The 24,507-nt window shown below is 38.2% G+C and overlaps 1 protein-coding gene across 8 annotated transcripts in view; it reads right to left on the reverse strand.

Moving 5' to 3' along the window:
• The window catches only part of NT5C2 (5'-nucleotidase, cytosolic II), an 80,418-nt gene that overhangs the window by 5,032 nt on the left and 50,879 nt on the right, over positions 1 to 24,507 (reverse strand). For 5 of the 8 annotated variants that reach the window (XR_010068207.1, XM_063307099.1, XM_063307098.1 and 2 more), the window contains 13 exons: positions 23,465 to 23,582; positions 20,681 to 20,776; positions 19,772 to 19,863; positions 19,548 to 19,605; positions 19,046 to 19,139; positions 18,294 to 18,347; positions 12,621 to 12,704; positions 5,121 to 5,162; positions 4,256 to 4,363; positions 3,008 to 3,074; positions 2,092 to 2,262; positions 1,207 to 1,258; positions 891 to 951 (listed from right to left, as the gene is read on the reverse strand). Coding sequence is in view for 7 of the 8 variants with exons in the window: in XM_063307099.1 (XP_063163169.1) it covers positions 891 to 951; positions 1,207 to 1,258; positions 2,092 to 2,262; positions 3,008 to 3,074; positions 4,256 to 4,363; positions 5,121 to 5,162; positions 12,621 to 12,704; positions 18,294 to 18,347; positions 19,046 to 19,139; positions 19,548 to 19,605; positions 19,772 to 19,863; positions 20,681 to 20,776; positions 23,465 to 23,582 (1,097 nt within the window). In the remaining variant the exon portion in view is untranslated. Of the gene's footprint in view, positions 1 to 890; positions 952 to 1,206; positions 1,259 to 2,091; positions 2,263 to 3,007; positions 3,075 to 4,255; positions 4,364 to 5,120; positions 5,163 to 12,620; positions 12,705 to 18,293; positions 18,348 to 19,045; positions 19,140 to 19,547; positions 19,606 to 19,771; positions 19,864 to 20,680; positions 20,777 to 20,877; positions 20,968 to 21,915; positions 21,975 to 23,464; positions 23,583 to 24,507 lie in introns of all 8 variants that reach the window. The other 3 variants (XM_063307104.1, XM_063307102.1, XM_063307103.1) reach the window with 2 other exon arrangements.

Raw genomic sequence — 24,507 nt, forward strand, 5'->3', positions numbered from 1 at the left:
CTCGAATTCCTATATGAGGCTTCCCCATTTACTTCAGGGGATGATAATTCCATTTACTAAAAAGGATGTCACTGCAAGCATAGGACAAACATGTTCCTACTGAATTACAAATAATGCTTTGTTCTTTTGAATCCAAGCCTCTCATTCAATTAGAGATCAAAAGCCTTTGTAAATAATGGACATCTTAGGAAAGATCATTCACAAATAAACTGTTCCCTGTAGTAGCAGGCCATTGGGGGCTTTGTGTTTATATACCTTGACAACAATAGAGGCATTTGTTGAAGAAAATAAAATGGGGTGGGAAGCGCTGAACCCTAAAGCATATGCAAATAATATTTATGGCCCAGAAATGTTTAGCCTCCCTACAACCTATGTAATCAGATAGAGCTACATAACTGGCAATATGCCTCATCTGGCACTGTTAGCCCTGAAAAGTGACATGCTTTACATGTAACTGCAATGTTGCCACTGCCTTCTATTTTCTTTAGCTATCCTAACATCCTACTTGTTCAGTCTTGCTTTTTCTCTGGTGCACAACCCATAATTCTTACCAATGCAGCATACATTCTCATGTTTTAGTTCTAATGTTTTTCTACAATTATTCTTTTTAAGTCTGGTTTACACATAATGGGATGTATATAAAGTCTAGAGTCTTGGCACGGGTTCATATATCACACAAAGCCAAAAACAATGTGTAAGTGCAGCCACAACATCCCTTCTTCCTCTTAGTCCCCCTTTTCACTCATTTCATGTCCTACAGCCTGTAGAATAGCCTTCCATTAAAGTTACCACAGAATGTTTCACCCCAGCACTGTGCTGAAGAACTGGGAATGGGAGGGTTTAATAATGGGGCAAAAAGCAAGCCATGAAGGCCAAGTGGTGAACGTTACCTTAATACGCCTCTGGATGGAGCTGATATCGGGACGCTCATTGCTGCTACTATCCAAATGCCTGTTGACGTTTAAGAAAATAAAAAAGCACATAAGAGTGTTTTAAAAACTAACATGGGGTGGACTGGGCAAAACAAAGACCAATTTTGGAAGGTGACTGGGGCTCACATACAGCTCCATTCCCAGATTTTATGTTAAATCCGGAAGTCACTGGAATGATGCAGCCACTGTAAAATGGAGAGGCTATAAATTACCTTCTGACAAGATACATTACAGTGTATGGGTTATGCTGTGTGGATAAGAATTCATTTCTTACTTGTATAGTTCAGCCAAGAAGATGTCTAGACTCTGAAGTTCTTCAAAAAGGCCTAAGTGGGGGAGAGAGTAAAGGTCATTCCTACAGTGGAAGTCAACCAAAGCAAATAGTCCTATCTAGCAGGCAGCAGTTTTATCACCAAAAGAACAAGAAATGCTGGGAGGCACAGATGCTTGCTTGCTTGCTTGCTTTCTAAGTGGCAATATGAAATCCTATTTGGAAAACCTTCTGCAATTGTCACAACAAATGTCTCCATTTTTTAAAAAGTTACAGCTGAGTAGACATTGCAATTTTTGTCCTTCATTTCTAGTCTCTGAATGGTGGGAACAATTACATAGCTAAAAAGAATAATCTGCTTCCACTGATTCCAATTGCAATCAGTCTTTTGAATGTATCTACAGTACCTACCAAGTGAAAGCATCCAAGGTAATTGGGGACTTCTCAGAGTTGTAGTTCCTATCCTTGGGTCTCTCATTGCTCTATTACGTTCATATTTTTATGCTTTCCAATGTAAATAGTTTGTCTTTATAGTGCATATTTCTTATTTAAATTGTTGCTGAAAACAACCGTGTACATTTTAATGGAAAAACAGGGTATAAATGTTTTGAATAAATAAAAACAACAACAAATGTCAGCAGCATTAGTGACATTATTATCAAAGGAAACACATTCTTTTAAAGTTTCAATCCAAAATGTATTAGGAGATGAATAGTTTCCACAAGACATCAATATCACATTCCAGAATGATCTGGAAAATTTCCTCTTTCCTAATATATGGATCCACCTAAATAAGTATAATGCAAATAATCCATTCGAAACAAAGCAAGTACTTTTCCATTTCTTCTATGCCAAGTCAAATCTGAAATTAGACAACTAATCACTTACAGCTTTTGTCTGTCCAGACATGAAGTTCCTGTGCCAGTTCTGGAATCACTAAAAAGGTTCTCCAACCTTGGCGTTTTTTGGACTTCAGAATGTCTCCAAATATATGGTCACCTATATATAAGATGTCTTTGCCTTTGGCTCCCAGGAGATCACAAATTGTATCAGAGGAGCCTGAGGAGAAGAAGGAAAGTCTTAGGAGCAATAATGATGTTTTTTGTCCTTCGCAAAATTCTAAGATGTCATGTAGAAAATTCCTTGCTTCTCATGCACTGTTCCCTAAACAGTAATGACTAAGATGTCAAGCACATTCATATGTAACTCTTGCTTGCTCTGCTTTGCTGATCAGAACATTTTCATTTTCAGGGCCAATGCTCCCAAAGGGCAAGTTCAAGGGGATTGGGCCCTTCTCTCTCTCTCTCTCTCTCTCTCTCTCTCTTTCTCTCTCTCTCTCACACACACACAGAGGATGCAATGCCTGATATGTGTATTTTGTTCTAGAGTATACTAGTAAAATACAAAAAAATCTGATTTGAAATGGCTGACACTTGGGGTCTCTCTGATGCATTCCGTAACAGAAGACTTCATGTATTCAAAAGGGATACATGAGAGTGAGGGAGATAAAAGCTGCTGCCTCTCTCTCTCCAATTACAGCCAAAGGTTAGGGAAGCTGGCAGCTGCATTTCAGCTATATCTGAAAAGCCATGGTTTGCCTGTCCCTACAGTAAAGACAACACAAAATGAATTGGGAAAAAACTGTACCCAGCAGCTTATGCTGGGAAAAACTCTGCTTCCATCAACAGAATACTCTTCCCCATACAGAAGATATGTCCCAGCTTCAAACTCTGACTGAGGCTGACTAAAAGCAAAATCCCTCTTTCTGCTCTTAATAAAATAAACAGCTTCATCTCTGTTTTACCTCCAGAGTAGACAATACCATGCTGCAAAGGACCTGTGTAGGTTCCAATTTTCAACTTGCCAGTAACCTATAAAGACAGAGAAACTAGTTTTCATGAATGCCAACCTATTTTCCACTTGGAGGAACGGGGTCGGGATAAATCAGAGCCCAATGGAAAGTTGACTTGTTACATGCATCAAATACTGGTGCTTGTCTCTTCTAGGGCTACCATGCCTGGACTGCAAAGACACAAACAACCACTAGATGACTTCAGTGTTAAGGGTTTTAGGTACAGTATCTCTTTGCTACAATCTAGTGGTCCTCCTCCCAATCTGAGGTCTAATTCAGTATACTTTGCTTGGTGCCCATTTAAGTGCAAATGATAACAGGCACTATGACATAATGGCTCAAAGCAGAAAGTGAGATCTTCACATCAGTGCAAAACTGCAACTCTGAAATTTATATATTACCAGCACTATCACACTGTCTCCTACTTTTGCCTCAACCTAAGTAAAAACAATTAAATCACCTTTGCGACAGCAAGTTTTCTATAACCTACAAATGACTCCAGGAAAATGCTACTGAGGATAGCACAAACCTATACTACCTAATGGTACAGTACAAATGGTGATCACAACTGATTCCTCCTGCACCAAGCTACTTCCAGCCCAGATTTGGCTTTGACATATACAGTGACAAATGAGGTAGCTGCAATTGCAGTGGAACCGATTTAAGTAAAATGATGGTTCCTAAGCTGTATGTAATAGCAGAAAGTTTAGTTAGCACAGCTTACTAGAATACTTAAAGGTCTATTTGAAAAGTATGCTGCACTTTCTTCATTAAACCAAGTAACCCCAAATTTGCTATAAATACAGTTATGGGTTTTTTTTTATTGTTTTTTGTGCCTTTGAGTCAGTCTTGATTCCTGGTGACTGCCTGGCCTAAACTCTGCAGTTTTCTTGGCAAGACTTCAGTAGTGACTTGCCATTGCCTGCTTCTTGGGCTGAGAGTGAGTGACTGGCCCAAGGTCACCCAGCTGGCTTTGTGCCTAAGGCAGGACTAGAACTCATGGTCTCCCAGTTTCTAGCCTGATGTCTTAACCACTACACTAAACTGGCTCTCATAAATACAGTTAAGAGCAAGTATTCAATTATTTTCAAAAGGGGAGAAATTACACTAAGAAGTCAACACCCATATTCTGCTTATCAAAATAGGAATGCTGTCTGTTCTTCCTGGTGAGTCTTAACCATGTATTCAATGTACACTTACTGTATCCACCTGCCTCAAGACTGTGCCTTCTCCAAAAAAAAGAGGCTTGCGTGCATCTACAAGGATAAGATCAAAATAGGACTGCCATGGTCGATGAGAGCTACCCGGCTACATTAAAAAAAAATCAAACAGAAGCACGTCTCATTTAAAGTTCAAGTAAACAAATATTAATAATTCATATTGGTATTGGCTAATTCTAGTTCTGTGACAGAGACCACTAACTGTTCTCTGTGCTATATGTAATCTGATACTGCATCTATTACAAGGAATTGTTCAATTACAGGGCTGCCAACATACTGAGGAAAGACCATCCAGGCAATCCATGTTCCCTATAATACAGTGATTAGTTAATTCAGATACATGATACCACCAGAAATATAAAACTTAAAAGAGTATACAACTGTTCTTTTGCCTAAAGTTCTGAAAATCTCTCATCTATCAACATACTGGTTAGCATTATTAGTTCTGTATCTATTAATGCAGGTTATGCAATTATTCCTTTTATCTAAGCTGTTTCTACTCATAGTAGAACTACAAATAAGCAAACAACTACCATTAAAAGCAATGAGTGCTAATTAATCACAGTTAAATGAGTTAGCAGCAGTTCTTATTATTTATCACTAGTGACGTCAAAAAGCTGTCATATGTGGCATATGAAAATACATCAGACTTATTTCCACCTGAAATAACAAATCTAAGACAACTGCCACAATGGTTCTTCAATCTGAATTTTACAAATACATAATTAAATAGCTGCCATGTTTTTCCAGTACCCAGAACCAAAACTGAATTCTATTCATGACTTTTTCAAGAATAGATAATGAATACTGTCCAACAATAAAGTGACATATCTCTTTGCACTTACCTTTGGTCCATGTGGAAAATCAAATAGGTATGTCATAATTTTCTGAAAGACAGGTAAGAAGTAAGATGTAATATATAGTGTAAGTACTGAAATTAGAGGGAATATTTCTCATTCACCCATTTCTGACTGAAGCAAACCTGTATCAGTTACATTTAAATGAAATATTATAACCAGCTTCAAATATCTAAGTTGCCTTGCAGTTTCTAAAATACAATTCTTTATAGTAATTATGCATCATCTGTAAGGGTTCCACGCCTCTGCAGAGCCCACACTAGGAATTTTGAATCCGGAGGATTTGGGATGGGAAGGGAAACACATCCCCAGCGCATATCTGCACTTCCTTTCAGTTCTCTTTCGATCATTGTGTCAGCAGCAGCATTAAGACACTGTTTCTTTGGGGAAGATTCTCCATTTTTGGATCATCTGAGATGCTTTCTGTGGAAACTGTTTCCCTTTCAAGGACCGAGATGCTATGATTAAAAATGAGCACGGGAATTTAGCATTAGCCCTGTTCTATAAATGCATTTGTTATGAAGCAAATTCCCTACAGACAGAGTGTCCCTCCACCTTCTATGTTTATGGCCATTTTGTTCACTCTTGGCCTATGCTGTCAGTGATTCCCAAAGCAGATATAAATTAACTGATCCTTTCCGACATTCCATGTAATAGCAGTGCTCCATACAATGATTGCCCCTTCAGAATCCCACTCAATGCTCTATAATATATTTCAATCTGCACTAAAGCACCCCACAACATGGTGACCCTGGAATCAACTTTCAAGCTAGCAGTACCATCTGTGTCTTTTGTTGGGCAACCTGCTCCCACTCACTCCAACTTTTGATGTAGCTGTCTCTCCTCCAATTACTAAAAGGATTATAAAGACAAAATACTCACAGGTATAAGAAACAGGTATAAGAAAATAAAAAGTAACGTGAGTCATCTTCTGGAAAAAAAAACACCCTTCTGTTTCAGGTATATCAATGGAGGTAACATACCTCCATTCTTAGACTCTCCATCCTAACCATGTATGATAAACTGTTTCAAACTCTTGATTTGTATCATAATCCCTGCAACACCTTACTTCCATAGGAGAGATCAGCGATCAATCTCTGCTTCTGCTTCCTAAGTTTTGAGATGGCTCATCCCTTCACCTATTACAAGTTAATGAGACCAATATCTCTGGGGGATCATCACTTGATCAAACCTCCATGGATTATAGGAGTTCGCACAGTTTCCCAACATACTGCTATTCATGCCAGTTTCAATTGCTATTTCAAGACCATCACTAACGTATCATTAGGTTACCATTGCCCCAGTTCCCTGATAGTGCAGATGTAAAGTCACAGTGATTATATTTCATCATGAGCAGACAGATGCAGATACATTGCATCTGAGCAGACAGATGCCAGCCCTTTCTTTTACAGATGTCAGTCTTGCTTTTATTACTAATATCTCTGGTTTCAACTGAGCCTTTATTTTTCCTACAACCACAATTACTATCTACCTCAATGCCCTCTTCAATTCCAACTTCTATTGAAGTCTGTCATTTTGACCACTCCAGATGTTCTTGTTCTGGGGTTTCCACTGCATAATCCATACTACTGTATTATTTGATGCTGAAGTATACAAGGCTGATTTTGTGAATTATTTCATGGGCAATCAAGCTCTATAGTACATTTGGAAGGAAACAAAGAATAAAAAATTGGACCATATCAGAAATAAATCAAAGACTAGCTTGTTCCTATAGTAAGAAATCAGTTGTTTATGTTTATGTGACAAAACAGACCATACACCAATGGCCCAACTCATACTTGCTCTTTGTCTTGAAGCCCGCAAACCTCAAAATAACATAGATGATCCAGTTTTTTAAACTTTCACAGCAACAGCTGTACTATTAAGTCCCTTCGAACATTTTTTAAAGAAAGGACAAATGAGTGGAAGAATATACCAGCAGCATCTAAATGACTGGAACATCTGAATAATATCCAGGATGATACAGAATCTTACACTGTTGTGTGGATTCATGTATTTTTTAATGTATCCTTCTCTAACCTCTATAATAATCAAGATGGCTCAAAGCAAGTCTCATGCCCAAGGCCACTTGGTCCTGGTGGACATGGAAGACAAGAAAACTAGATACCATAGCAGTCTTTAAGCATACTTCCTTCGTACATAGCAAAATACCAAGCTTGTACGAGCAGCTATTGTCATCTTCTGTGGAAGAAGATGGCATTCTTTTTTTCATTCCATTGGTTATGGGCAATATGTTCTTGGTTAATGAATGGAGGCCTTCTAAACCTAGGTAACCACAGATAAGCATTCTGCTTAGTGCAACATAAGCATGGCTGGGACATTTGGTTATACATTTCACATTGGTTATGCATTTCAGATTCCATACAAAACCTCAAACCTGAACAGAGGACAAGCCTTTTAATGGTACAGTCCTCTTTAGCCTAAGTACAGTCAATTCTGAATACTGAAACCTCAGGTAGGAAACTGCACGTTGGGCGACTCAATTTTTTCCCTGCTCTGCATGTCTGTGAATGATCAAGAAAGTGCCCTGAGTATTGATTTTGCAGTCATAAATACATTTTAGGAAATAGGTGAACTCGCAAGTACAGAATCCACAAATAGAGAACTGACTGTATCAGTGATAACTGGATAAAAGGTAAAAAGGTAAAGATTCCCATTTAGTCATGTCTAATGACACACTAGGGGGTGGTGCTCATCTCCATTTCCATGGCCAAAGACCCAGCGTTGTCTAAGGACACTTCTGCGGCATGTGGCCAGCATGACAATCATGGAATCGCTGTTATCCAGTGATAACTGGATAGGCTGTTGAAAATAAAAAAATATCTGTTTGAAACACCCTAGTCTTACTATCACTACAACCCTTAATTTAATGGACCACTTTACACTAGATGGCAATTTCCAAACCCATGTAGCAAGTAGCAGGCACCCTACCTCTCAGGGTGTATGATACTACACAACTTCTACTAGTGGACCAAGAAGCCTTGCTTTTCTAATCATCCAAATGCATGATGCATTGAGACAATGAAAAAGAACAGACTGTTTGTAACTTCAGGGGAAGAAATGGTGGCATGAAGACGGCTCCGAAAAGCAGAGCCGATGACCACGGCGGAATGAAGAGCCAGCAAACAGACTGGCTCTTCAATAATTCCTCTCCAGACAAGGAGAGGACTTGAGATTGCCCATAAGTGCTCCAGACAGCTGCTCCTTGCGAGGACAATGCAAGATAGCAGTCTCCGGCAGGTTTAGAGTTCTGGGAGATGAGGGAATAACCATCTTGCTCAAACCACAGTCAGCACCTTTGAAAGGACACTAAGTTTATTTATTTTATTTTATATCCTAACTTTATTATTTTTATAAATCACTCAAGGTGGTGAGCATATCTAATACTCCTTCCTCCTCCTATTTTCCCCACAACCACCACCCTGTGAAGTGAGTTGGGCTGGTCCAAGGTCACCCAGCCAGCTTTCATGCCTAAGGCAGGACTAGAACGCAGAGTCTCCTGGTTTCCAGCCCACTGCCTTAACCACTAGACCAAACTAGCTCTCACATACTGTACTTCACGTACTTCCTTTTCTAATCACTTTCAGAAATTGCTTGTTAACTGCTTTTCAGCTAACAGGATTGACAAGTTTGACAGCACTGGTTGAGTTTCCTTCAATCCTTAGCAAATGAAGTTTTAAGAACATTGGGGGGGGGGGGAATCAACAACAAAAGAGTGATTAAAACTTTGATTTTAGAAAGCTACAAATGGACTAAGGGTCCAGATAAATTTGAAATAAGTTTTTGGAATTAATTATAAAGAAACCTTCCTGTAGGAAAATGCTCTTGTTTTGAGTTAAAAAAAAACACCATAAGATTTTAAAAACTGGACACTAGAGGGAACTAAAGTTACAATTAAAGGAGAAAAACACTTAATCTCAACTTACAATTACAGAATGAAGGAAAATATTTTAACATTGGACATATTGAAGGTATTTTTGAACAATGGACCCAGAAGTTAATTTTAATAGTGTCTGCCTCTATAGACAGACTGTGTCTAAAAGATGTTATGGAAGAAGAATAAATTCTATCTGACAAGATCGAGACCGATATGGAAAAAGATGTTATACTGGATATACAAAAGAAACCAGCTGATGTCTTAATAATTAAAAGGGATATACTAACAACAAACCAAGAGAGTGACCTGGATAATTTTCTTGTATTGGATTTAGGCTTGTTAAAGCTTTGAAGAATTTAGTGATAAGGGGCAAAGAAAAAATGAAATCAAGTTCTGGACATTATTTGAAGGGACTAAAGATTAAGATTGTTAGAAGTAAAAGGAAGAAATATAAAGTTGGTTTATTTGATCAAGATTAAAATAGTTATGTTGTTATATCTGGTAACATTTAGTGGACTTTTGCTGACATTGGGACTGAAATGACAATGCTTTATGGACGTGTTTATAGATAAGAGATGGGATATGGGAAGAAGAGTTCATTTGTTATATTTTAAGAGAAGGTGGTAAGTTTCTAAAATTGTTTATACTTGTTATGATGAAGGGAAAAGTTGCTTCTTTATATATTTCTTTTCTTTTTTTACTATATTCTTTCTTTTCTATTTCTTTTTCTATTTTTCCTTTTTTTTTCTTTTCTGCACCTTCTACTTCCTTTTTATACTTCTATTTGTTTTTCAGTTTGTATTAGTTTTTATTGTTTGTAATTATAATCCTTAATAAAATTACTATAAAAAAAGAAAATAAACAGCTTTTTATTGTGTTTGCTTTTAATTGTGGTTTTCCAAGCAGTCAGCTATGCATTTGTATGAGCCATCTACCTATTCTTTTCACAGGAGCTTGTGCTTAACAGCTACTTCAACTTTATGACCACTTTTGCAGTCCTAAGGAATTGAGAAGTGGGAACGTTCAGAGCTCTCACAACATGGGCTTTGTGCAGGGCATATAATCTATGAGTGTGAATACACAGATAATCAATGGAACAACCACAGTTACAAGTAAGCAACCTATTCTTCCAGACCCCATGTTATTATGATGCTGCTATTCACTGGATTTCCTTGAATACACCAGGTATTTTAACTTGACTCTGACAGCTCAAAGCAATAGCTTCTTGAATCCTACACTCAAATAATTTCTGAATTTAAATAATTTTGTTATAAAGTGTCTCTGATCATAAGTAAAGATATCTAAATGTTCAGAAGCATTCATGAAAAACTTACTAAAGCCACCAAAATGTCCTAAAATATACAGTGTGGATTATAATTACTAATCCTTGAATACATTCAATACTCCCCATTTCCTTCAGTGGCTCACAATACACATGGATTCACAGTAGTGATGATTTACCAATCAACTTCCTTCTGCTTTGTTATTCAGAGGTATCCAAAGTGGGCTAACTCCTTCAACTTGCTCAAAGGACAAGAAGACTCTGCTACAATAAAGTTTCTTACCTTGGAAACTCCTCTGCAATTGTTTATTATAAGTAATCTTGAGACAGAAAAAGAACAGAGCGAAAGAACAAAGAGTAAGATAGAAATTAAGGTACAAGTCTCTTGCATGATGTAATGCTGAATAGAAGCCTTAGGTTTTCATTCAGAAATATAAGAATCAAGAACATCTAAGGAGCCACTGGAGAAGAATTCTGCACCACAATCTCTCTTACAAATTAGTGTGACTGTTTAGATGGCTTCTAATGAGAAGACCACTGGTCTTTATGAAGATGCTCTAGTTTCCTACAAAGAAATTGATTGAGGCTCTGAGTACTGTGCAGAATACCTAAAAGCTTTTGTACAAGGTTGGCTCAACTTTTTTGTCATATAATCAGTTAATTATTCTTCTCTTTCTTAAGATACCAGTGCCTTGGAAGGCAACATGGCCACAGCAGTGTCATTACCATATAGTTAGATCCTTTTGTCATATACGCTTGGAGTATGTTAAAGCAGTCAATGAAGCAATGGTTGAACTGCAGCTTGGATGGCCTTTTCCACACCTTTTAAATTATCTCTCTGAAGCTTGGAGAAAGTTAAAAAGAGGGTGAAGTAACCTGAAGGTTCTGAGCCTGAGAAGCATCTGTGACTGGTCCTCATGCTGGAAGAATTACTAAAGAACTTCTAGAAAGGATGCAATCACTCTGGAAAAGAGCTTGGAGAGACTGTATGAAACTTGCAGTTTTACTTTTTCTCCCAGTAAAACTTTGCCTTCCTCTGTACCCTTCAAATGGCAATGAGATGATAATGTATGCTATGGTAGATACTGAACTCTCACCAGGTATTTTCCATTCAGATGATTTGTGGCTCCCTTAATGATGGGCTCTAAAGTGGAGTCTTTTGTTCCTTTGTGTCTTTGCAAGAGGGAGACAGGATGGATGCTCCTATGCCTTGTGTATATTTTTTTGAGAGATAGGGAGTAACATCTACTAGACTAGGAAGCAGATCTGAATCTGGGCACTATCTGGAATAAGTTCTGCCACTGCTTTTACTTGCACTAGATATTACTGTATTTTTCCAGTGACATCACTCTTTAGTTTTGCTTCTAAAACAGTGGACTTTGTGACTGGCTGAATAGGTGGGTTGGGTCTCTGTCGGAAGTGATTTATTCCTGCTCTTTTTAAAGTCCTTGTCACTTGAGAAATACGAAGAGGTTGGTGCTCAGTGTTGGTGTACTTTCTGTTGAGCTTCCCAGATAAAAGGAATGAGACAGTGGCCTAGATACCCCTTCTACATTTGGGTAGAATATCTGCTGTCCTGCCAGGTATGGAGAATATCACCTTTCCCTACATGGCCACAAGGCATAACTGAGAAACAGAAGCATTCCCGATACTGGTGAGCCAAAACAAAGAAATGGAAGTACAGAAAAAGGTATAGCACAAAAAGCATAGTTGTGTATTTCCCCATCTTCTGAGCAAGGAGAGGAAGTTAAACCACTATGGATGCCTTCCATAAACACAGAAAGCAATTTCACCTGTAATCAGAGAAACAGTTATTTATCTGTCTGCAAAAAGAAGCAAATGACAGAACTGAAAAATGGCACATTTCTCTTGACATTGCAAGCCTGATATTCATTTAACTTGGAATTAAACTCAGATAAGATTGTTCTCTAGTGTGTGTTCACTGGACTGAAGAATAAACATTCAGTCTCACAGAGTGAGACTGCATTCAAATTATAAGATTTCTTGTGCAAGCTCAAATACAATTTCCTGAAGGAAACTGACCATGATATCCTGAGCATTACTGAATTTAACTGAAAAGAACTGTTGCATTTTGTAATAAATATATTAGAGAAACTTTTTTAAAAAGTATTTATATGCACCCCCAACCCCTGCAAATTAAGCTGAAGACCAGTAATCAAACCTGGAGAAGAGTCCAGGATTTTAAATTCATAATACTGGATTTGATTTTTTCAAAAATTCAAAGCCTCCTGTATTATCAAATGCAAGGTATCATACCTACTGGAACACTTTGTAAGATTCTACTTACATCAGTGTATTTATAATCGCTGTTTGTGGCAAGAAACACCTTCCCCACCTCATTCATGCGACTCAACAGCAGTGGAAGCTTTCCCTAAAATGACAAACATTGACATCAGAACTGATTCTCAATCATTTAAGTTAAAATTTATTTTGGGGTACTTCATATGGCCCAGCTGAAACAGCAGCAAGCACCCTGCTGTTCTGAATAATGCCAAATACATATTTCAGTCTGCTTAAAATATCTTCTAAAATGCTACATATCTTAGCTATGCAGCACTGAATCTCATGCCAGCTTCTGAGAATATAGTATAGTTGATTCAATGTAACAGCATCAAGGGCAGCTATGGTTAGTGCACGCTTATTACACCTTAAGTTCCAGACAAGAGGAGAGTGCACATGATAAGCCTTTGGAAAGATTTATAAGTCATCTCTTACTCTTTATGTTGAATTCCTACTTGGATGTGTCTTAATTACAAGATACAAAACCCCCCACAAAATATCAACTCAATTGTATAATATATATAATGAGAATGCTTATGATTTTAAAATGAGAGGCTGCAAACAGAAGGCACTAAATAGCACTTAGGTAGTATGATATATTCTAGGCCTGTATTTCAGAATGCTGATTGTTAGGTATTCACAGTATATCAAGGAACTTCTATGAAAGAGATAAATAGCCTTCCTTTATCTTTTCACTGTTATTCATCTATAACTGCAAAATTGATTGGCATGCCAGGCAGATATAAATGTGCCCAGAAATAATCTATTTGGGGGTTAGCAATTTGTGGCTAGCAGTTTAAAAGCTTGAATAGAAAAGTAGTAACTGGATTATAAAGAATGGAGCAACCTCTCAAATCATTTAGTAATGGGGTGAGAAAAAAAGTGATATTTCAATATATTATAGAAACAGTTGCCAAATACAGTCAGGACCAGAAATACTGGAACAAGGATAACTTTTGGCATTTGGCCTCTGTACACCACCACATTGGCTCATAAGTAGTGGAACAAACCAACATCATTACATACATAAGGATCGCCTTTAATACCTGGATGAAGTTATTTATAAAAATAACAACGGTAGGATAATCAATCAATCAATCAATCAATCCTTTGCAGTCAATGACTGCCTGAAGTCTGGAACCCATGGACATGACCAAATGCTGAATTTCCTCCCTCGAGACGCTTTGCCAGGCCTTGACTGCAGCTGCCTTCAGCTGCTGCTTGTTTGTGGGTCTTTCTGCCTTCAGTCTTGTCTTCAGTAAGTGAACAGCATGCTTTATTGGGTTGAGATCAGGTGACTGACTTGGCCATTGAAGAACATCCCACTTCTATGCCTTGAGAAACTCTTGGGTAGCTTTTGCTGTATATTTTGGGTCATTATCCATCTGCAATATGAAGTGGCGTCCTATCAGTTTGGCAGCATTTGGCTGAATCTGAGCAGAAAGTATAGCCCTGTACACTTCAGAATTCATCCTGCTGCTTTAATCAGAAGTCAGGTCATCAATAAACACTAGTGACCCAGTTCCATTGGCAGCCATACATGCCCATGCCATAACACTGCCTCCACCATGTTTGACAGATGATGTGGTATGCTTTGGATCATGAGCTGTTCCTTTCCTTCTCCGTACTTTTCTCTTCCCATCATTCTGGTGCAAGTTAATCTTGGTTTCATCAGTACAAAGAATCTTATTCCAGAACCGGGCAGGCTTTTTTAGGTGTTTGCTGGCAAAGTCTAATCTGGCCTTTCTGTTCTTGAGCATTACCAGTGGTTTGCACCTTGTTGTGAAGCCTCTGTATTTCCATTCATAAAGCCGTCTCTTGACTGTAGATGTTGACAATGACATGCCTACCTCCTCAAGAGCGTTCTTGACCTGGCTAGATGTTGTGAAAGGGTTCCTCTTCATCATGAGCAGAATTCTGCGGTCATCCACTTTTGCTGTCTTCTGTGGTCTTCCAGGCCTTTTGCTGTTGCTAAGCTTGCCAGTTAATTCCTTCTTTTTCAGGATGTTCCAGACTGTTGTATTGGCCACTCCCAATGTTTTTGCTATCTCTCTGATAGGTTTATTTTTATAGTTTTCTCAGCCTAATGATGGCCTCCTTCACTCGCATGGACACCTCTTTGGACCTCATGTTGAGAGTTCCAGTGAACAGCTACCAAATGCAAATGTAACACTCAGAACCACCTCCAGGCCTTTTATTTGCTTGATTGGTCATGGGGTACCCAGGAAGCAGGTCACACCTGGCCATGCAGGTGCTTGTCAGCCATTCATTCCATTACTTATGAGCCACCAATGATGGGGGTATGTGTATGCCACTAGCTGTACCTCCTGAATGGTTAGGTAAAGGTAAAGGTTTCCCTTGACGTAAAGTCCAGTCGTGTCCGACTCTAGGGGGCGGTGCTCATCTCCGTTTCAAAGCCTTGGAGCCGGCGTTGTCCATAGGACACTTCCGGGTCATGTGGCCAGCATGACTCACGGAACGCCGTTACCTTCCCGCCGAAGCGGTACCAATTAATCTACTCACATTTGCATGTTTTCGAACTGCTTGGTGTGCAGAAGCTGGGACGAGCAACGGGAGCTCACCCCGCCGCGCGGTTTCGAACCGCCGACCTTCCGATCGACAGCTCAGCGGTTTAACCCGCAGCGCCACCGCATCCCTTACTTCCTGAATGGTTAGTGCCCCACTTTTGTCAAACCCCTTGAATTACAGTTTAAAATTCCTGACTTCGCTCCCATCTGGGTGTGTTTCCTTTCAACTTCAATGTGGTGGTGTATGGAGACCAGATGCCAAAACAGTTATCCTTGTTCCAATATTTCTGGTCCTGACTGTAGATTTTAGAGAAAGAAACAGATATAGCCTTTATTTTTAAGAGCATCATGACCAGGGATGCACTGAATACCTCTTCTGATGAGAAGAAGCCTGAAAGAATGGACCCAGCTTTGTGAAACTGCCAACTTCAGAGAGAGTGGAGGATGTCACAGTCCAGAACCCAGCAACCCCCTTAAATAATGCAATTCAGATGCCAGATCCTGAGAACCAAATAGCCCTGTCACTATTGAATACAAGAACTAAGGCTGGACTGACACCTTGGAAAGTTTCCTGCATCTTCTTTGTGATGTTTTTTCTCTTGCTACTGTTCTTACATTTTTGGTAGCAGAGGAGAACAAAACTTTGTGGAGTCCTTGGTGCTCCCTGAGCCTTGTTGTTTTCTTGAGACGTTTTACTGCCAGACTAGGCAACTTCTTCAGTGTGAGAAAGAAGCAAGCTACTGTATATAAACAGAAAGCAAACCCCACTCCCTTCTTGCACTGAAGATGTTACCTAGTCTGGCAATGAAATGTCTGCAAGAAAACAACAAGGTTCAGAGAGCACCAAGGACTCTGCAGTTCAACCCTGAGCTACAAATATTCTCTTCGATTGGTAAAACTTTCTTTAGAAATAGAGGTAATTCAAGTTCCACTTCTTCTTTTTTCCCTTAGGAAATGTCTGGCCAGGGCTGACCTCGGAGCCAGTACATTGGTATGGCTGCCACTGGACTACAGCCATCTCTTATATCGGTTTTCCTTGTTTTCCGATTGAGGGCTGCTTCTCATTTTAGTTGAAACTTTGGCTTTTCAGACTGTTGCTTCGCCTATAGTTTCCCTGGTGCTGTTCCACTGTACGGGTCACTTTCTCCACAATAGTCTGTAAGGAAGGCAATGTTCTGCCATTCTGTGTACATCCCAAACCACCTTAATATGCATGTTTGTATTTCATCCTCAGTCATATGTTGAAAATGATGCTATCATTCTTGAGACAGTCATGCAAGCATCAAGTTTGTTTAGATCTGCTTTTAATAGTGCCCATGTATCAGATCTGTATAGCAAGATTAGTGGACGAAGATTCACAACTTTGTTTTCACTGACACCCTTTGTTTCCTCCACAGACACCAATTTAACAATCCAAACAGAACAGTGGCCTGATCAATCCTGCTGTACAGTAATTCTGCTTTTGATGCTGTTTGCTCCTCTTCAGTCAGAAATGGTTAACCTGGTCTATTTGGACTCCACTGAGATGGACAGGAGGCTGTAGTTTATCAATTGTCAAAACCCTTCTTTTGTCAGCATTACTTTTCAGGCCATATGAATTGGCAGTCTTTATGATTTTATACAGAATGTCTATGGCCTCTGTGTCACTGTCTTCAAATATGGCACTGTCATCAATGAACATGAGGTCATTTAGGTTGTGGGTTTCATTGTACTATATCAAACATTTTCTTAATGCCAGTTCAAATTGGGAATTCTGAAAGATCATTTTGGATGTGCACACAGCTACTGGATTTACTGTAAGTTACTTGCAGTAAGGATATCCCTTTTGTGGATCTGTGTTCAGTTTTTAATGCTATCCATAAAGCTGGCCAGTATACACTGTCAAAGGCTGCTTGAAAATCAATGAACACAATGGCCATTCATTTGCCACATTGAATTTTTTCTTCCATCAGTTGTCTGATGGTGAAATCTGATCCCAGCATCTGGTCTGCTGTTCTCTAGTTGTTCCTGCTGTTTCTGGAAATGTAGCTGTATGATTTCAAAAAGGGATTATCATCACTAATTCTTATTTAATGGGGCCTCCTCTGAGTGCCAAATGAGTTATGACAGTGAATGCATTCGCTGAGTCACATTATCTCCACCCAGCCTTGAATACCTCAACGGAGACTCCATCCATTCCTGTAGCATTACCATTTTTCAGTAGCTTTATTGCCACTCTTACTTCCTCAGATGTAGGCTCAGCATCCAAGGCCTGATATTCTGGCCCCTCAATGAGTGGTGGATTTCTGGGCTTTCCATCTTTGCAGCCACTCATTTCAAGACTGTACAAACGTCCCATCAGCCTCATATTTACTGTCATTTGTTGATTTAGTCCTTTCACTTAGGTGTCTGAGAGCAGTAAAGAGCGTATGGTGCTTGTGTTTTTGTGCAGCTTCTTCCAGTTCCAGGGCCTTGGTGTTCCAGTGTGCCTCACGCTCTGTCTTTAGGTGATGGCAAACTTCAGATCTGAACTGCCCATATCATGCATTTTCTGCCAGTTTGATTTGTGCTGGTCTACCAAGTCTAGGCATTCATCCAAGTTCCATACTAGTGTTTGGTATCATATGGTCAGGCACATGCTTTTGGCATGTTTGTAGATAGTTTCAGAGACTTGTTTTTCTTCTGTGTCCACATCATCAAGTAATGTCAGGGTAGGAAACCAGTTTGCTAATGCTATTTGGAATTCTTGCTTACATCCCAGTTCAGCCAGTTTTAACCAGTTCTGCTTTGCTGATGAATCATCTGTCATTTTTATATATTGGGGCTTACGTTGAATTTTTGCACAGAGTAAGTAATGATCGGAGCCACAATCATCACCTTGCATCACATGTCCATCTTTGATAGATGATCAGAAGCAGATGCTTCCAGCTCCATTAATATTAATTCCATTTAATAAGAGAAAGAGAAAATACTACACTGTCTTCAATAATTGTTGAAGCAATTATATCATCAGTAACTGCCAGATAAAATTACTTTGGTTTGGTGAATGAGAGAGACAGAACTTTCTGTTTTCTATCCATTATTTAAGTGACTAGGCAGCAAGACCAATTAAGAATAAGCAAAATAAATCACCATCAATCTTCTTTTAGTAAAGCAAGTTTCTGAATACTTACATCTTTCACCACATACTTTTGTAGATTCTCAACTGTCTTCTCCTTGAGTGAGCCCTGAAACAACAGGAAAAAATCTTACATGACAGCAGAAGCAACGATCTAACAGATATCTTACTTGGGTTTCATATTAATATAATCTTCCATACTGTCATCATGTTGTAGAAAGATGTGCAAGTGACACTAAAGACAGAAAGTTCTTTGCAGAGTTTCATATGTCAAGTGATTAGTTCTGATGATTTCACTGTGGAGCTGGACAGCTCTCAGGGTCATTTATGACATAAGAATGAAATATGAGTCAAAGTGCCATTCAAATAATTTCTATTCTAAAATTGAATAGTCTGAAGACATATGATAGTTTAAAGCTATGAGGTGTCCCTGTCCTCAACTCTGTCTGGATGACAGGCCACCAAGAAACTATATATAAACCACATAATAGGGTGGAGAGAAAATGAATATAAGAGAGTATAAGAGGACTGATAGTTGTTCTATGATGGATTACAGCTACTGATCTCATGAGGCAAGGGTAGAAATAGAAGGACTAAATTAAGGGGAGAATGGAGGAAGAGGAAAAAGTAATTCACTTTTTATCCTATCTTCCCCAATTATCTTGTTGGGTTACTACTGGTATCTAGCATTTATTCACTAGACAAAAAAAAAAATAAACTACTTAAATTATACTATAACTAATTCAAAATTTAGAAACAGTGTTTGAATTAAAGAGACAATCCAAATATCCCCAAAATGCAAGTCACCTTATAATGAACCCAGTCCACAGCATCTCTCACATCCTGGAACATACTCCTGAAGGACATGAAGAGGTCTCCCTCTTTAAATCCTGTTTCACAGCTGAGAGAAATGGAATTAAACAGCCATGTAGAAAATTGCATGAGCCTTGAGAAATTTTATGTAATTAAAATGACATCAGTGTTCTTAGCATAGTTTCCCATCCCTTTCCCATGAGTTTTTGCTTACATATTTTGCTACATTTCATGAATAGGTATTATACAATATCCACCTATTAAATTACTATCTTCACCAATTCAAAGGGAATCATTTTTTTCCAGTGAATGAGGAAACCCTGTTACCATATTGGAAGTTAAATCACAGTCTTTAAAAAAGAAGAAACAATTCTTTAAATGCTTTCATTCACTCTGAAGGGACAATTTCATTATGCCGTATTTTTAACACCCTTGCAGTAGAAAAGATGGCTACAGCATGGCCTCATTGATTTCATATAGCCAAGACAATACTCACCTTGAATATCTGTCGCAGTTAGTAAAAAAGTCAATCAGACAAGCCAACAGATAGGTCTCTGCAAGAAAGCAAAACCAAGGCAAGACCAGTTCTTAAAATGAAGGATTGGTCAAACATTCATGTAACTAATCTAAATCAAGAAGACATTCATAAAAGTGTTCCTTTAAAATTAATAGCAGTATACCTACTGATCTGGACTACACAATTCCCCTCTCCATTCTCACCTGGTAAGTTGAACAGTGTGTTTAAAATGTAAAACCTGTCAGTATCATCTCTCTGAATGAATTTATTAGGATACTGTTCTCGTATTTCTGGCCTGAAGAATATAAAGGACAAGAGAATATGGGAGTTAATGATATCAAATCAAAGCAATTTCTCTATATTTGTAAAGTTCAATCAAAAGTCAACAAGCCCTATGAGAAAGCTAAGCCACCTGTCTTAAAATATCCAAGAAAACACTGAGCCCTGAGTAGATTATATGCTTACTTTTCTCCTAAAAGGAAATGTGACATTAAATCTTTTATCCATGTACTGCTTTGGTACACAAAGGGTAAACTGGAATTTTTTGAAACCATACTTTGTTGAGCAAACTAGTTTCCTATTTTAAATATAACTGTAAGCTATAATGGGTGGATTCATATAGCAGGAAAAACAAAGCAATCACATTAAGTCTTAGTGTTTATATCTAAACTAGGCCTATGAAAGCAACCTATTTCTTTCAGTTCTTGTAGGTTCCCTTTTCGTGATTTCAAAAAACAATTTTGTATTCTTTGCAAGGGAAGTGGAGCAACAGAAGAGGTAAGAAGGAAATATGTGGACCTAATGATCTGCTGCATTGCAATAGTTACAAGAAGTCTGGCTGTATGTCTTCCAAACTCACTTCAATTACTTTCTCTAATGTCACCAAAGCTATTGTGGAGTTACAAGATCACAAAATTATTATATTGGTTTACCAATCTATCTATAGGAAAAAACAGGCATAAGGTAATATTAAAGTTAGGGTAATTTCTTAGAGCAACTAACAAACCTGAAAGCTGCTAAGAGATGCTATGCCATATGCAACAGAATATATCCCAGTTGTGCATAAGGACTGCAGACAATCTTAAGAGACTACCAGTATTTGCATCACTTACCCTCTCATAAAGTTAAAGCCATGTGCACACACTAGGATGTTCCCATAGGCATCAACTTTTAACAGGTTTCCATAAAGAGAATCAAATACCAGGCCTCTATTAAAAAAAAAAAGAAATGCAAGGATGCATGTCAGCATTTTCTAATAAGCAATGATGAACAGCAAGACTTTGAAAGATAGTCTGTTGGAATGGCATACCTGAGCCAGTTCTATCACGTTCTGTCCAAATTAGAATCTGACCCTAAGGAGGACACTTTGCTGATAGAGTCCCATTGAACTTTTGTTTAGCTGCAGAGGAAAAAATAGTCTGCATTGCCTGGTTTAAATGTACAATTGATCTAATTGCTTATAATTAGTTCATTTATCTTAACAGCAAGGTACCTTTGCCAGAACAACTTTGGCAGCATTTCACCACAGTTTGCTAGTCTTAACCCAAAATTGTGGTTAACACGTTTATTAGTTCTAACAAGCCAGCTTGAGAAATAGTTCGTTGAAGTTGGTTTATTTGAAACGAACCATACCTACTATTAAACAAAATTTGTCACACCGTATGCTAGTGTCTGGCCATCCAGAAGAATAGGAGTGACCATGCAAGCTAACATTCACTGAAGTTTTTCTACAACTTCCTAAACCATGCTTAAATATGATGTGCACACACAGCCAATATGTACGCAGTATAGCAGTATACATTTAAATGTTATATACACTAAAATCCTCCATGAAATGTTAGGTGCCAGCAGCTTACCAGGAGGGCTTTGATTAGAACAAGCTGTAAAGTCAAAGTACCCATAAATGTGATAATTTTATATGTTTCAGTGCCACACTGCCCTAGTTACATGGAAAGGCAACATATCCAACTTAAACAATCAATGGGGAACACAGTTGAGGGGTGTATAATGCTCCCGCTACTCAATAATTATCTCTCCCCCTCCCAATTATTTATTCCTCTATTAAATTCTGTTATTAAGGTGGCCTCAACTGGCTGAACAATGCTTGAAAGAGAGGCAATCCAAGATCTTTGAAAAAGTAAAGGGCTCCTCTCCTTTTCATTTCTTAAGATTCCTTTTCCTTGGCTTTTCCTTAGCTTGGCCCTAAGTACCAATCTTACTACTGAGTGGCTATAAATTAAGACTTTAGATTGCCTTTTCTTTTTTCTCTGGCTTTATTGCCAATTTATTTAATGTGCTCTGTGGGAACCTCTTTCTCTCCCATTAATGTGTCATGGTTTTTCCTTACCCATGATGTGACATTATCCTATAGTGCATTTCTCAGACCTCGCTCTACATCAATAGTTGCTGTAGAAAGATAGGCATAGAATGTTCAAGGTATAAAGAGTTTAATTCTTATGTTAAGTCAACAATATTGAGAAAGGTGAGAATGTGAATCAAAAAAGAAGAGTGGAGCATATTTTTTGCAATGAGTAGTTTGTCCCCAGGTCTGAGAGAACAAGGAGTTGATAACCAGTCGTCGTCATCATCATCATCATCATCATCATCATCATCATCATATATTAAACTTGTATATTGCCCGACTTTCAACAACTCTGGGTGGCTCACAACGATCAAATTAAGACATTACAATAAACTGCAACAACTAAAATTTTCATTCTATAATCAGTAAGGAGAAATCCAAGTACATTTGGAAACAAGCTTAAAAACTAAATGCATACTGATTTGAACCAGGACTGTTTAGTCTGATGCCAACAGCAGATATACATGGTTTGACTATATGCAAGTGGACTATAGAGATAGTGAAGTAATGGTCTAAGTGGCTCACCATGAGTCTAGATCATAATCTTTGCCCACATTGTACTGTACCTCTGCTAACCTTCAGATGCCTCTTAGAAAATGTGAGTATTCCCTGGGGAAAAACAATTAATGTGAACAAATAGCACTGTCTTTCTTTTCTTCACTTTCTCATGATTAAGGCTTGATTCCCATGGTTATTCTTGTGCACTATGCACTATAGGGATTCTTCTACCATATTTTTATCAGGGAGAATTTCCCTATTAGACAACATCTCAAAAATAATTCATCATTAAAAATTAATGAAGTGGGCCTAATAAAAAGTATCAAAATGTGATGAGCCTTTTTTAAAAATACATTTTATAAAAGAGCTTGCATTCTCCCTCACCCCCCACTTTTACTAATGCACTAGATGTTCTAACAATGTTGCAAACATTCAAGATGAATTCAGGAAAGGTCCATAGAATCACATAATATCAGGGTTGGAAGGGTCCTTGAAGATCATCTAGTCCTACTCCTGCCCAATGCAGGAAACCACTACTATAGCATCCTTGTCAGATGGCCAACCATGATGCTCTGGAGTTTCCTTTCAGTTCCAGTAAGTACTTCCCAAAACTCAGAGCAACCTCAGAAGCCTCTGACATAGCACAAAGAGTTGCTTTGAGAAAAATGGGCAAAATGTGGCAGACCAGATATGCTCAAGAAAGCATCTTAGGAAATACATAGATCATTAAAAATTCCTGTTCATACCTGTAAATATTATCCCCAGATGATTTTGTGAGCATTTATTTGGTAGCCATAAATTAAAATAGATACTTATATAACAAGGCAAAAACACTGGTCTATAGAAACATTTATGCCTGTCTGCTATGCAGTTCTATTTATTTGTCTTTTAAGACATATTATCTGTGATATATAAACTTAAATTTGCAAGACACATATGCAGTTTAGCATATTATGAACTACAGCACCTTAAGCTTAAAAGTACCACTTAAACTGTACAGAACAAATACAACTTTATTTAAATTACAATTATTTACCTGGTAGGGAATGTAGGATCATAGACAAAACTAAGCAGCTCTTGAGGATATCCAATTGAAACTAACCGTTCAACTGTCAGGTCAAATCCAAGGGATTCATATTCTGGAGATTTATACACTGTGATAAGATGAGAAGATTCCAGTTAGAAAATACACAACAGAGAGCAAGAGAGATGTCACATCTAAGCAAATTAGGAAATTTTCATTAATTTTACCACTCTCTTTACAGATAGTTCAGCAGACATAAAGCAATGGCTGAGGTATTATACTTCAGTAACTATTGACTGTAAAGTATCATAATACTGGGAAGTCCGCCCTTCAGGGTTGGTGCGCAATCTCGAGGTCTTCCTGGACTCGCAGAACCTGCTTGAAGAGCAGGTGGCAGCTCTGACCAGGAAGCCTTTGTACAATTTTATCTAGTACATCAGTTGAACCCCTGCTTCGAAATAAACCCTGTTTATTTCATTTGGACGGTTGCACATCTTTTATCTTTTATTGATTTTACTGTAATTTATTTGACTGTTGTGAGCCACCCAGAATCGTTGGGAGTTGGGCAGCATACAAGTTTAATAAATTATTATTACTATTATTATTACTAGTAGTAGTAGTAGTGGTGGTGGTGGTATATAACTGAATGTACATTATTTGAAATTCAGTTAAACTGCTTATTATGTCAAGTGACTTGACATTATAAGGCCTTTCCTATTTATATAGGAAGAGTCACAGATTATCCAAAGTTTTTGATAGTGGCAGCTCTTGCTGCAGAGATATGGAGTACACACACACACACCCTCTACACATTATAAAGAATTGTCAATTCTAACCCAGAGGAGGAAAAACACAGTTATTTCTAGCATCCAAAAATAACTGCAGCTAATAAATGCATATACTGTGAAATACATGATATATATTGCATCAGATCATGTTATATACTTGATCAGACTATGCATGTATAACCAAACTGTATAGTAGCTTATCTAAATCTAGGGGGTTTTTTAGAGGGGGGAGAATTGGCTGTGGAAAATCCTTTGTTAAAACAGAAT

The sequence above is a fragment of the Candoia aspera genome, chromosome 6 (assembly GCF_035149785.1).
Source record: "Candoia aspera isolate rCanAsp1 chromosome 6, rCanAsp1.hap2, whole genome shotgun sequence".
NCBI lineage: Eukaryota > Metazoa > Chordata > Lepidosauria > Squamata > Boidae > Candoia > Candoia aspera.